General features: G+C 39.4%; 1 protein-coding gene across 2 annotated transcripts; it reads right to left on the bottom strand.

Annotated features, from left to right (window-relative positions):
- Positions 1-1,277: 1,277 nt before the first annotated feature.
- On the bottom strand, positions 1,278-11,695 carry LOC115682640 (protease Do-like 10, mitochondrial). 2 transcript variants are annotated; one of them, XM_030606918.2, is made up of 8 exons: positions 11,014-11,695; positions 10,679-10,924; positions 10,410-10,605; positions 9,081-9,340; positions 8,606-8,733; positions 2,565-2,768; positions 2,126-2,176; positions 1,278-1,754 (listed from the first exon to the last, which is right to left on the bottom strand). In XM_030606918.2, the coding sequence occupies exons 1-8, from the start codon at positions 11,381-11,383 to the stop codon at positions 1,515-1,517; spliced, it is 1,695 nt and encodes a 564-aa protein (XP_030462778.1). In that variant the 5' UTR covers positions 11,384-11,695; the 3' UTR covers positions 1,278-1,514. The 2 variants fall into 2 exon arrangements, with proteins under 2 accessions (XP_030462778.1, XP_056159207.1); XM_056303232.1 differs by having other exon boundaries at positions 10,679-10,873.
- Between the last annotated feature and the right edge of the window lie 203 nt (positions 11,696-11,898).

Below are 11,898 nucleotides of genomic sequence, written 5' to 3'. Positions count from 1 at the left end.
TCTGATGAAGTCTTGCAGCCACAAAAAAAGGGCTCCTCATATCTTTTGCAGGCTCGAAATTGCTGATGAAATTTTTCAAGAGAAGGCAGAAGACATATCACAAGCATATGGTATCACCTTAAGATGTATCTATTAATTGCTTGCCACCAAAAGTTCCACCATTCTCATCCAACCAATGACAGCATATGATTGCATTTACAAAATGCTCAGAAGGGAGCTTTAGCCTTTCAACTATCAAGGAACGAAAAATAAATATAATATTTTATTGGCAAATAAATCAAAATGTGGGTTTATAACAACAGTTGAGAGCCTTTAATGGTGCCTTCAACTGGAAAAGAAAGTGTTATTTTATTTTTTACTTACATTTACTAAACATTTGATGGAAATATTGATTTCCATCATTTGAATATTGCTTATTTGTGGGTTTATTACATGAATGGCAAAATTTGAATAAAATGGCGTTTTATATTATCTCACCGATCAATTTTTAAAATGATGAGTATGTGTTTATATTGGGGTAGTGGAGATATTTTTATCTTTTTAATTATCTAAGATAGAATGTGTATTCTGACAAAAAGAAGAAGAAGACAGAATGTGTACATTATTCCGTCTATGATTAACTTATAAAGTAGCAAGCAAATTCGCACACGTGTTGCATGGATGCACAAAGTTGACATTTGACCAATTAAATAAAACCACTAGAAACACTTGATGAAGAAAAATTGTTGATAAGATACATTACAAAAATATTATATAGGGAAAATTACAGATATGAACCATAATTTTGCTCTCCTATCAACTCCCCTCGTCACATTCCAAAATCTATAATTACCGTTCTCACTCTTTTGCATCAGATTTCAAGTTGCATCTCTCACCCACATATAATTTACAACTCACCATTTTATTCTCAAATTATCCCATCCCCACCCTTGCATTTCACTTTTTGGGTGTAAATTGCGGTGCGCATGGGGACAGATAGGTCTTTTAAGTTGGAAAGATGCACAAATATTGATTTCAAATTGTGAAGATGATATTTGATAAGGAGAGCGAAGCTCAGCATGGGTTTTTGCAATCATCCCAAATACAGATAGATATTTCAAGATTTGAACCTACAACTTAAATTTAACAATTCCCAAATAATCAAGTAAAATGACAATTTTACTTATATAAGAGTTGGTAATTTCAAATAGGAGTTGATAACTTACGCTTCATAAATAATTATTGGCAAACTGTCAAAGTAGTTGATAATCTCGAAAAGTGTTGGAATTCGAGGAAAATAATATAAATGAGTCCTAAACTTTTCAATCGGTTCCATCAAAATCTTATACCTTTACCAAAGGTCCATGCCGTAAAAAAAACGAAAAAGAAAAAGAAAAAGAAAGCATCGTAAAGTTCCAGCTTACTCAATCATTGACCAGCTCATCACATATCAAGCAGACAATAAGTGAATGCTTCCGGATAAAAAAAAAACTCGGAAGGCCTTTTACTGCGTTGTATGAAACTCAAGAGAATGCTTAAACGGGGCAAGCCAAGTCTTCCTGGCTGTTTTGTTCATCAATGAGATCAGTCGACGCGACAGAGGGTATCCTATGGCGCTTCAAAATTGTAGAGGTGGCAATTTTAGCCATACGATAGTTGAATACAATTACCCTTTCATCGTCCAAATCAAATCGTATGCTTTCACCACTGTAGTCCTCCACAAGCCGGTACAAATGCCTCAAATTTTCAATTTCAATGCCATTCACCTTCCTCACCTGTCAACCACAATATAAGAATATTTTCACAAAAACAGGACAACTTCCTAGTGGAGAAAAAACCAGCGGGCATAACCCCCAACCACCGAGACTAGAAAAAACTAGTGGAGCAATTTGTAAGTTGGCCAGACTAAAAATTGACAGCACTGATTTTCTTCATAATGTTTGTTTTGATTTTCCTTTCTACCTTTATTTTTTCCAATCGATCGGTAGTACGATTAAATGGCGTGAGATTGATCGTACGCGTTACAAAGAAAGCATAACTGTTGAATTCTACCCTTCCAAATTCTTCAAGTGACCACAGGAAATATCCTCTTTTTAAAAAGACACAAGTTCAACAATGAAATTCATCAATCCCACGATGCAGGTACCTGTAATTCTGCAAGACGTTCATACCCCGCATTGATGTCATCCATCAGGACCTGTAGCAGTCAGCATTTGTTAGTAATTCGAACAAAGCCTTTAGATTTACCTTTCTAGTCTTCTTTCACGTCCTATAATAATCTCAACAGATTCAGTTTTTGGGACATTATAATAGTTTGAGATATCTGGCTATTCCTTGCACTGCCACCTCTTGCGCATGATGAAAAGGAGCATGGTTCCCAACCGATATTACATCTTGCAGTCACAATGACCAAGTATCAGACTCAAGAAAGGCTTGTCATATCACTTACAACATTCGTTAAGTTCAGCATATACATCCCTCATAGCTTTTAATCAAACACAGGTTCTCGATCATCCTATCTAACAAAAATTTACTGCTGATAAAAGAAGTCAACAGGCTCTAGTAGAATGTGGAAGAATACAAACCTGTGAAAGAATAACGAGTTGTTCGCCAGCATTTTTGGGAAGTTCTCTTAGTGCACGTTCACACAACCGCCGAGGCGATGAGTTATACCAGTCTTCACCATATTCGTGAAGGTAGGGTTGGGTGAGTGGAACAAAAATCAGACCCGCAAATATGTAATAACTTGGAAGCTTGTCAAACTGATGTACTGGAACTAACTGTTGCAACTGCAAAATTTATTATTTTTCAAATGTTAACAACTGTAACAGCCTTCCTAAATTCTCTCTTTGCTGACAAGGGAAGCACACATATACAAAGATCAATCAACATATACTTAGTACACAAATGGGTGGTAACTGTAGGGGCTACTGAGTACATCCATCATTGCTTCATGTTATGCAGTTAGAATGGGCTCATGTGAAATGCAAAGAATGACAGAATTATCCCATGAGGGCGAGCCTCGGAGGGTAGCAAGTTATTTTGATCATTCTATGCTCTACTTCAGTTAGAGATCGATGAAGTTAAATCCAAGAAGTCTTTCAAGTATTTCTCGACAGATCATGATGAGTATAAGGGAATTGTGCATTCTGATTGGAATAAAGTGGTGACTGAATATCCAATGTATTGCTCATTGCTCATTAAATAAGAAATTTGTTGGTGCTTTCCCTGAGAAAGTGGAAAAAAAAAATCTTGAGTTTGCTGCTGTCCTGTGCTCTTAGGAGTAATCACTCTCAAAGTTTAACTGAGGAAGAGCAGAACATTAGAATTGAATTGGGGCATCTGCAGCAAGCTGAGGAAGCTTTCTATAAACAAAAATCTAGATGAAGCTTGGTGATCCATATACTGTATTTTCTCTTTAAGTGGTGAAAGTGAGAACTTTGGGGAATGCTATTAGATCTCAGGTGGCCAATTATGGAAGCATCTTAAGATGTATGATGAAGTTGTGGCAGAACCTGCAGACTTTTATAAGACTTATTGGGTGCTCCAGATGTTAATTGCTCCAGTGGAATCATCTTTCAGCTAAGGAATTGCTCGACTATCAACTTTCTGATAATCTATAGGATCTCGTATCACAGTTGAGGAAATCCAAGCCTCTCTTTGGTATGGTCCTGGCGGGCATTCCTCTCATTTCTTCAAAGATTCTTGGCCTATCACTGATAGGGATTTTGGTGCTGCTATACTTAGCTTGTTTCGGGATAATCAATGCGTGAAAGCAGCTAAGGGCCCGTTTGGCAACTTGCCAAACAGTGAAAATTTCTATTCTTTTGTTCCTAAAATCAGTTTGGGAACAGAAATGCGTTTGTTAAAATTTTTGTGCCCGGGCACAATTTTGCAAAAAATTATTCCCAGAATCAATTTTGGAACAGAATCAAGAAGCAAAAAAAAAGTTGCTTCTTGATTCTGGAACAATTTTTCCATTTCTGATTCTTCTTGATTTTCTTCTTTTTTCTTGGTTTGTTGTTCTTCTTCTTTCCGGCTTGCCGCCTGCCTCCACCGGCCATAGGCTAGGGCTGGCGAGCGCATCGCGGCCGTCGCCGGCCACCCTTACCGCCGGGGCGAGCGCGGTTCGCGGCCGCGACGGCGAGGCCTCACCCAACCATGGCGACGGTGAGGTCGGCCTTGCCAGATCTGGGGGAGGTCAAGCCTCACCCAGCCAAGGCGAGACCGACCTCGCCGTCACCACCAGCGAAGTTGGCGGCGAGGGCCGTGACGCCCTCGCCGACCCTGGCCTGTGGCCGGTTGCCGGCGCCGGCGACCGGCCATGGCCAAGGAAGGGAAGGAAAAAAAATAAAAAAAAGGAAAAAAAGAAAGAAATATTAAAAAATTCAACATATTATTAAAATATTATTAATAAAAAGAAATTTTGTGTAGTTACCAAATGCATTTCTGTTCTTTTTCTATTCTAAGAATAGAAATTTTGGGCAGTTACCAAACGCCTTCAAATGCTTAGAAATTGTTCCCGGGCACGGAATAAAAAAGAATCATTTCTGAGCAGAATTTGTTCCCGGACACAGAATGGTTGCCATGCGCAGCCTAAGTTTACAGGTATCACTTTGGTCCCTAAAGTCCACATGCCTCTAAAATGGCTGATTATAAGCCTATCTCCTGCTGGATGTTGTCTACAAATCCATAACTAAAATCCATAGCGCTCCATTATTTTGTCAGTAAGAACCAATGAACTTTCACTGAGGGTAGGAAAATTGCTGATAATATCTTGCTTGCTCATGAAGATGTTAAGCTCTATCACAAGAAAGAAGTTGTCTTCTAGGAGTGTTATAAAGGCAGATCTTATGAAGGCCTTTGCTTAAGTGCATTGGCCTTTTATTTTCAATGTCATGGCTGCATTGGGTTTCCCTCGAGATTTTGCATTACTTCTGCATGCTTCTTTGTTACTATCAATGGTGGCCTTGAGGGTTATTTTCAAGGTGGTAAGGATCTCAGGCAAGGTAACCCAAATTTTTCTTATGGTGATTGAAGTGTTATGTAAGGCTGCTGAGCAACGAAAGCTGAAGTTTCATCCTTTGTGCTAAAAATAAAGCTCACTCATATTTGTTTTGCTGATGACATTTTGATACTAACTGATGGGAGTGTTGGGGCTCCAAAGGAGGCATTGGAAACATTTCAGTGCTTCTATAACCTTTCAATCGTATAGTTGAATCCAACAAAAACTGCAATGTATACTTCTGGAGTCTCTTTGAAGCTACTCCGGGGGAGATGGCTCAGCTGAGTGGTTTTAAAAGAGGTTCTCCACCTGTGAAGTATGTAGGGCTTCCTTTAACATCTGGGAAGCTATCTGAAGCTGATTGCAAGGCCTTAATTGAGAGACTTTTGAGTTAGTTAACAAGCTGGACTGCTAGGAGACTGTCTTTTGCTGACAGGTTACAACTCATAAGCTCAGTCCTAGATAGCATTGTCTCTTATTGGTGTGTTATCTTTATTTTGCCCAAAAAAAGTCATCAAAACAATAGAGAGGTGCAGTAATTCCTTTCTTTGGACTGGTACTGATGATAAGTTGAGAGAATTGAAAGTGAAATGGGAGGTTGTTTATCTACCAAAGAAGGAAGGGGTTTGGGATTGAAGCAAATATAGCACTGGAACAAAGCTTTAGCCACGATTTGGCTGCTATTGGTTGAATCTGGATCCCTTTGGATAGCTTGGGTTAAAGCTTTTCACTTGAAGAATAATAGCATATGGCAGGTTGCTTCTTCTGCTACTTCCTCTTATGTTTGGAGGAAATTGCTCAAGCTTAGACATGAGTTTAGACCTTTTATTCAATATGTAATTTGGGATGGAAAGAGCACTTTTCTGTCGCAGGATCCATGGCATTCATTGGGGGCTTTGTTGGAAATCTTCGGAAGAAGGATTGTGTATGATTCTGGTCACTTTCTCCAAGCCAAGGTTCTGATGTTATTGAAGATAGCAGAGGGAACTGGCCTATTGCAAGATTAGATGATTTGGTATTGATTCGATCATCTTTGTGTAACTCTATCTACCAACTCAAGGCAGCCTGATAAGGTTTATTAGACTACGCCATCTTCAAAGAACCAAAGAAAGTGGAGTGGCACAACCTGATTTGGTTCTCCACTGAAGTACCAACATAGCTTCATAGGCTGACTGGCCATTTTGAACACACACTATCCAAAAAGGATAGGATGAGAAAATGGTTTTCTTCTATGAATGAGTGGTGTGTTCTTTATGAATCTCACTTGGAGTCAAGAGATCATCAATTATAGAATGTGTGGTATCTAAAGAAGTGTAGCAGCAAGTTTATAGTAGATGTGTTGTTAGATCTCTACAGCATTGGAATCAAGAATTGCAAAGGGCTTCCAGGACTTGGAGAGGCAAAGCCATTCCTGCTGTTATTTTCAAGTTAGCATGGTGTGCAAATATTACTCATATACGGGCTGCAAGGAATAAAAAGATACATGAAGACTCTTATGTTGTTTCTAACAGTTATATCTTATTGTTCAGCACGATGTCATGTATAGGCTAAGTAATACAGCTGCTTTCTCTCAGCATATAGACATTTGTCGTAGATGGAGGTTGTTGTAATTTTGTTGTTGCTGTGTTCGAGCTAATGCCATACTGCCCTAATCTATTCTTGAATAGGAATGCTTGCTTACTCAGCAAAAAAATATGGCTCATATATTTTATCCTTTTCTTTATTAAGGTAGTTGATCTTTTTCTCTGACCAAATTAGAATTTGTGACAGCTAGATTCTTAGCTTCCTATCATAATTTCCAGCCAAAAAAGTCCTCAGTAAAACACTCTTAAAAATATATGGAAGATAGGCTCATATTTAACCCCCCACCTAAAAAGGAGGTAGGAAAATGGTTGTGCGTGCCTCATCTGGTTTATCACCGGATAATAATTGTGGGAACGGTGTGAATGAGTTTGGATACCTAATCGTTTGCTTTGAGTAAGAAAATAAGTTCCCCTAGACTCTACAGACAATTGTTAGATGAGGTTTTTTTTGGCCAGAGTTAGAAGAGTTCAAATGGCCATTACAGGCTTCGCATTGAATCCTTCTCAAACATTGAAGAGGATGCTGTTAAATGCAAGTTCATTGATGTCCAATCACTAATTTGTTAGAAACATCGATGAACATATCATGAAAGTGGGAACAGAACAATTGTGCAAAGTTTCAAGTGACCCTGAAGGTGCACGAGGCTAGAACTTAATAATTAATGTGGGAACAGAATAATTGTGCAAAGTTTTAAGTGACCCTGAAGGTGCATGAGGGCTAGAACTTAATAATTCTTCGACAAGTTTCAACGGCTCTTAATCAGTCGAACAACTGGATAGTGAAACCCATTCACAGAGTAGCATTATATAATTTTATAGAAGAGGGAAAAAAGAACTTCATAAACGATGACATTAAGGCTGCCAGGATAAAATAGTATCAATGTATCTCTAGAATAAGAAAACGAAAGATCGGCCGAGATAACAACATAAGGAAAATGTTAAAAAGTGTTCCTAAGGCACTTGCTTAGGGTCATCAAATGTGCTTTGAAAACATAGATATTTCTCTTTGAAGTAGGTGACTTTTTTGAAATATATTAGTACTCAATTTTCAAAGTTTTTTTACGCATAATTACTATATTTAGTGGTCTTAAGTAATGCCTTTGAACCACTCATTAATAAGACCCATAACACAAAAATATAGAAGCCAATAAGAGATTGACTCTATTTCAAATGGTTTCTGCTGTATATCAAAAGCTTTCCTTATCAATACTGGAGAAATGAGAACGCTAAATGGAAGTAGAGTTTCTCAACAAACCACTACCCATTTGAGAGAGAGAGAGGAATCACAAAGTTTTGACATGAAAAACACTATCTGAATGTTCAGTATGTATCATAACTCTTGCTCATCTTGAGTGAGGCCATTGTCGGTGCACCATGGGACAAGTTGGGATAAAGCTGGAGTTATCCTTATCCTGATACACAAGCGTAACCTACACTCTAGATGAACTAAGATTCCTTGAGATTGTGCCCAGGGGGCTTTAAACCATATGAAAGTAGGCCTTATCCCAGTCATCCAACCGCCTCAGTGGTAAAAGCTTTGCTCCTCATTATGCCATAGTGCGACTAGATCTATTCATGCCTATGCTCCAAGGTCATTGTAAACAGCAGTGTAACAAATTTTGCAAGTACCAGATCTGTCAATATTCTAGTTTCAACCATAGTCCTCTTGTCATTCACAGTCACCTTTCAGTATTTGCATGAGAATGATTTCTATTTTATTAAACTTGTTAATGATATGATTCCATCATAAGCATAAATAATTGTTTCTCCTAGCCAATCAAAGAAACTAAATCTCCATCCTCAACCCAAAATCATCAATCCACAAGATGAAATAGGTTATCATCAATACGCCAGCTATTTCTCGCTGTAGATATTTATTAAGGTGAAAAAAGTTTGAACTATTTCAATTTGGCTTTACATGTTAGGAGATATTACACTTTCTCTGTCATTCAAGAACAGTACCTGCTCATAAATATATGGTATCATACAACCATAACTGAGACATAAATCTGAAAGAAAAAATGTCAGAATGACTCACTGGTCGGAGGGTTATGCTGAATTCATTCTCTTTTCCATCCCGAAGAACTCTGATTAAGGCCGTTTCATTGGGCGTCTTCATGGATGCCAAATGATCAAATGTAATGCGCTCTCTGTTCCGGAAAGGAACTGCAATAAGCATCGCATAAAAGGAACATTAGGTTCAACAAAAACACATGCCAAAAAAAGCACAAAAAAACTCAAAAGCAGAACAATTAGATAAGCCCGGTGTCACAGACAAAAAGCCAGGTACACGTGTCTAGCTACTACAAACTCAAAAAGATTGAAATCACTGAGATGCCAACGACAAAAAAATGCATGGCACATTGAGGGTGGATACGAGTAAAGCCAGGGTAATTATGAAATTAGTACTATCCATGTATTTTGACCAACAAGAATTATATTAACACGAATATATTCCCTGCTATTGGCATGATGGTAAACTACGGCTGAATGCTATAATTATACAAACATACTTGTTCCATCATTTGCCACAGGCACACCATCAAATGCAAGGATGACATCATCCTTCTTGAGGATCTTATGAGCATCTGAAAGAGGGTTGATTTTGTTTACAAGAACTCCAGTCATTTCTGGCAGCATCCCGAAGTGGTTTCTCAGTTGAGAATTTTCAGTTGGCTGGCATGACAAGCCAAGGGAGCAAAATCCTGTGTATTCTCCTCTTTCTTCAACACCAAAAATGTAGTGTTTGATTACTGGAACCGGAATTATGTATCTACAAACCATAGATAAAAAATTAGTGGAGAACTAAGAGAATTAATTTATGAGAATTACAAGAGGAAATACCTCCAAAATAGTGATCACAACTTCTTAGCAATTCCAACCACTGCATTCACTATTTCAACTACTAGAAGGATGGTATATTCAAAACCAATCCAAACAAGAAGGAACTATCTTTTAAGCACTCTCATGTTCAATTGTTGAAATCTATTTTAATGTGATTTTCAAGATATATGTACTTTATTCAATGGCATATAATGATCATGATCTGTATGAAGTACTCATAGTGACATCGTTTTGTGATGGCAATTAAAAGGAAAGAATTCATTAAGTATCCATATGATGCCTTTCTAGGTACACAACCATGCATATGAAGCTAGAAGGAGTGCAGCAGCAAAGGCCACTCCATGAGGCAAATCCAAACGCTGAGGTATATGATAAGAAGCTTATGCTAAGAAGTTGCTCTATCCTTAATGTTGCAAAGAGTGATCTGCTAGCCAAGCCTCAGTACTTGAACATTTTGCTTAAGTGAAGTCCAAGAAGGATAAAAGAAGGTCGATAATTTGCTGTTGAGGTGATAGCTTTCTCCATCCTCAAAACAGGACAGATATCCACATGATCATGTGAAGATAGAAAATACTCATCGAGTACAATTGTTCAGAAGCGTAGCATGAACTAACAACTCGAGCACATTTTGTCTAGGATTCTCGATGCATACTAGGTAACAATCAAATTGGACAAAGAGGAATGAAAGGTCTGAGCAAGTACATCTCATTGATAAGCAAACAGCTGATCTACTCAACTGAAATTGGAAGTGTCTAGGGGAAAGTCAAACGAGAAATTATTCATGTATGGAACCTCTACACAGAACACAAACTGAGTCGATTGGAATTCAACAGGATAAAAAGGTTTAGCATTATTTTTAAGTTCTAAGTGTATGAGGAAGCTCTAACAGAATAAATCCTTACATGAGAAAGAGGGAATAAAACAAGGTCAGTGCAATAGATGTCTGGTATGTAGACCGTGACCAATGTTCTCATCGTAAAAGGAACAGAAGAACTCACCCAATATTCTCAGAACCAGTTAGGTTCTGGAAAGCTACACCGACAACTTTATCACCCATGAGAGCAGGGCCCCCACTATTTCCCGGGTTTATAGCTGCATCAATTTGGATTGCCATAAGTTGAGTCGCACCATGCGCATATTGAGTAGGCTCAACTCTGGAGACAACACCTTTGGTTATGGAAATATTGTCCCCACCTACAACGAAGCAAGAGTTAACTTACTCACTCACTAACAGTGTAAAATAGGTCCGGAATTGAGCGGCAAGTACCTTGAGGATACCCAACAACAGCTATAGCTTCTTGTAGGAACGGAATGTCTCCAAGCTCCAAGAAACTCATGCCCGCCCAGAATTCTTGACTGTCCACCATCAGAATGGCCAAGTCACATTCATGACCAACAGACAGGACATGTGCCCGATACTTGGTAGGCGAACCGTGCTTTCTCACGAGAACGAATGTATGGTCTGCAACTACATGAGCGTTGGTAATAATTCTTTTCCCATGGATGACAAATCCTTCAGTTTCAGTCAGCAGGGAAACAAGATTAGATTTTAGACGCGAGGGACAAAAAGGGTCAAACGGCAACAAGAGGAGGGGCACCCACCAGAACCCCACGTCTCGCGAGGGGGCTTGTTCTGCCAGGGAAGCAAGTAGTTGGGGCTGCTGGAGACGGTGAAAATCTTGACCACCGAGTCCAATGCCGTTTCTATCCCCGCACACGCGGCGCTCTCGCCTTCGCTTGCGATGCTCGAGAGGGATCGCGAGGTGGAAAACCGACCCAAGGTGGTATTGGCAGCGTCGGCGACGCGACGAAGGCCATAATTACAAGGGTCGGGCCTGGAACAAGAAGAAGATAAGAACCTCCTGCAACAGCCGGCATCGCCGCCGCCGGACGGAGGGAGACGACTGAGACTCAGCAGCGACAAGGAAAGCCTGCGAACCCTTGCACTTGCAGCTGACCAGCTCAATATCATCGTTCAGCCAAAGGGGCGGCAATGCCCCAATATGAGACTGGCCCTTCCACTTTACTACCAAGGGCGAGCAGACATCGCTTCACGTTACCTCGGTTTCACCAAGTTCTGAGAGCTGCTAGTCACTTCTGCTGTTTCGGACAGCCGACGCCACCGGATGCGGAAACAACATCACCAACCCAAGTTCTTCATCACTGTAAAAATGGGTTCTTCTTGCGTACGAAAATTTGTCACAGCAAACTGGACGGTGAGAAGAAGTTATGGAGGAAGACAGAGGACGGCGGCGACGGAGACGGTGGCCTGAGAAAAAAAATGTCGGTGACTTTTGGATCTGTACCTTAACCTAAAATAAAGTCACTGTGGTGGAAATGAAAACATTTTCTTTTTCAAATAAGTCCGTTCCGACAAAACTATTCCGTGAATGGATGTTCTTTTCTTTTGCCAAAAAGAGTAAATTTACTCATCTGAAAATTAGAAGAAGAAAGGAACAGAGAATTGAATGCAAGAATTCAATTTAG

Source organism: Syzygium oleosum, unplaced genomic scaffold (genome assembly GCF_021117445.2).
Source record: "Syzygium oleosum isolate NSW1041296 unplaced genomic scaffold, Sole_v2.1 Sole_v2.26, whole genome shotgun sequence".
NCBI lineage: Eukaryota > Viridiplantae > Streptophyta > Magnoliopsida > Myrtales > Myrtaceae > Syzygium > Syzygium oleosum.
The sequence above is the reverse complement of the archived record's forward strand: the minus strand, read 5'-3'. Positions and strand labels throughout refer to the sequence as shown.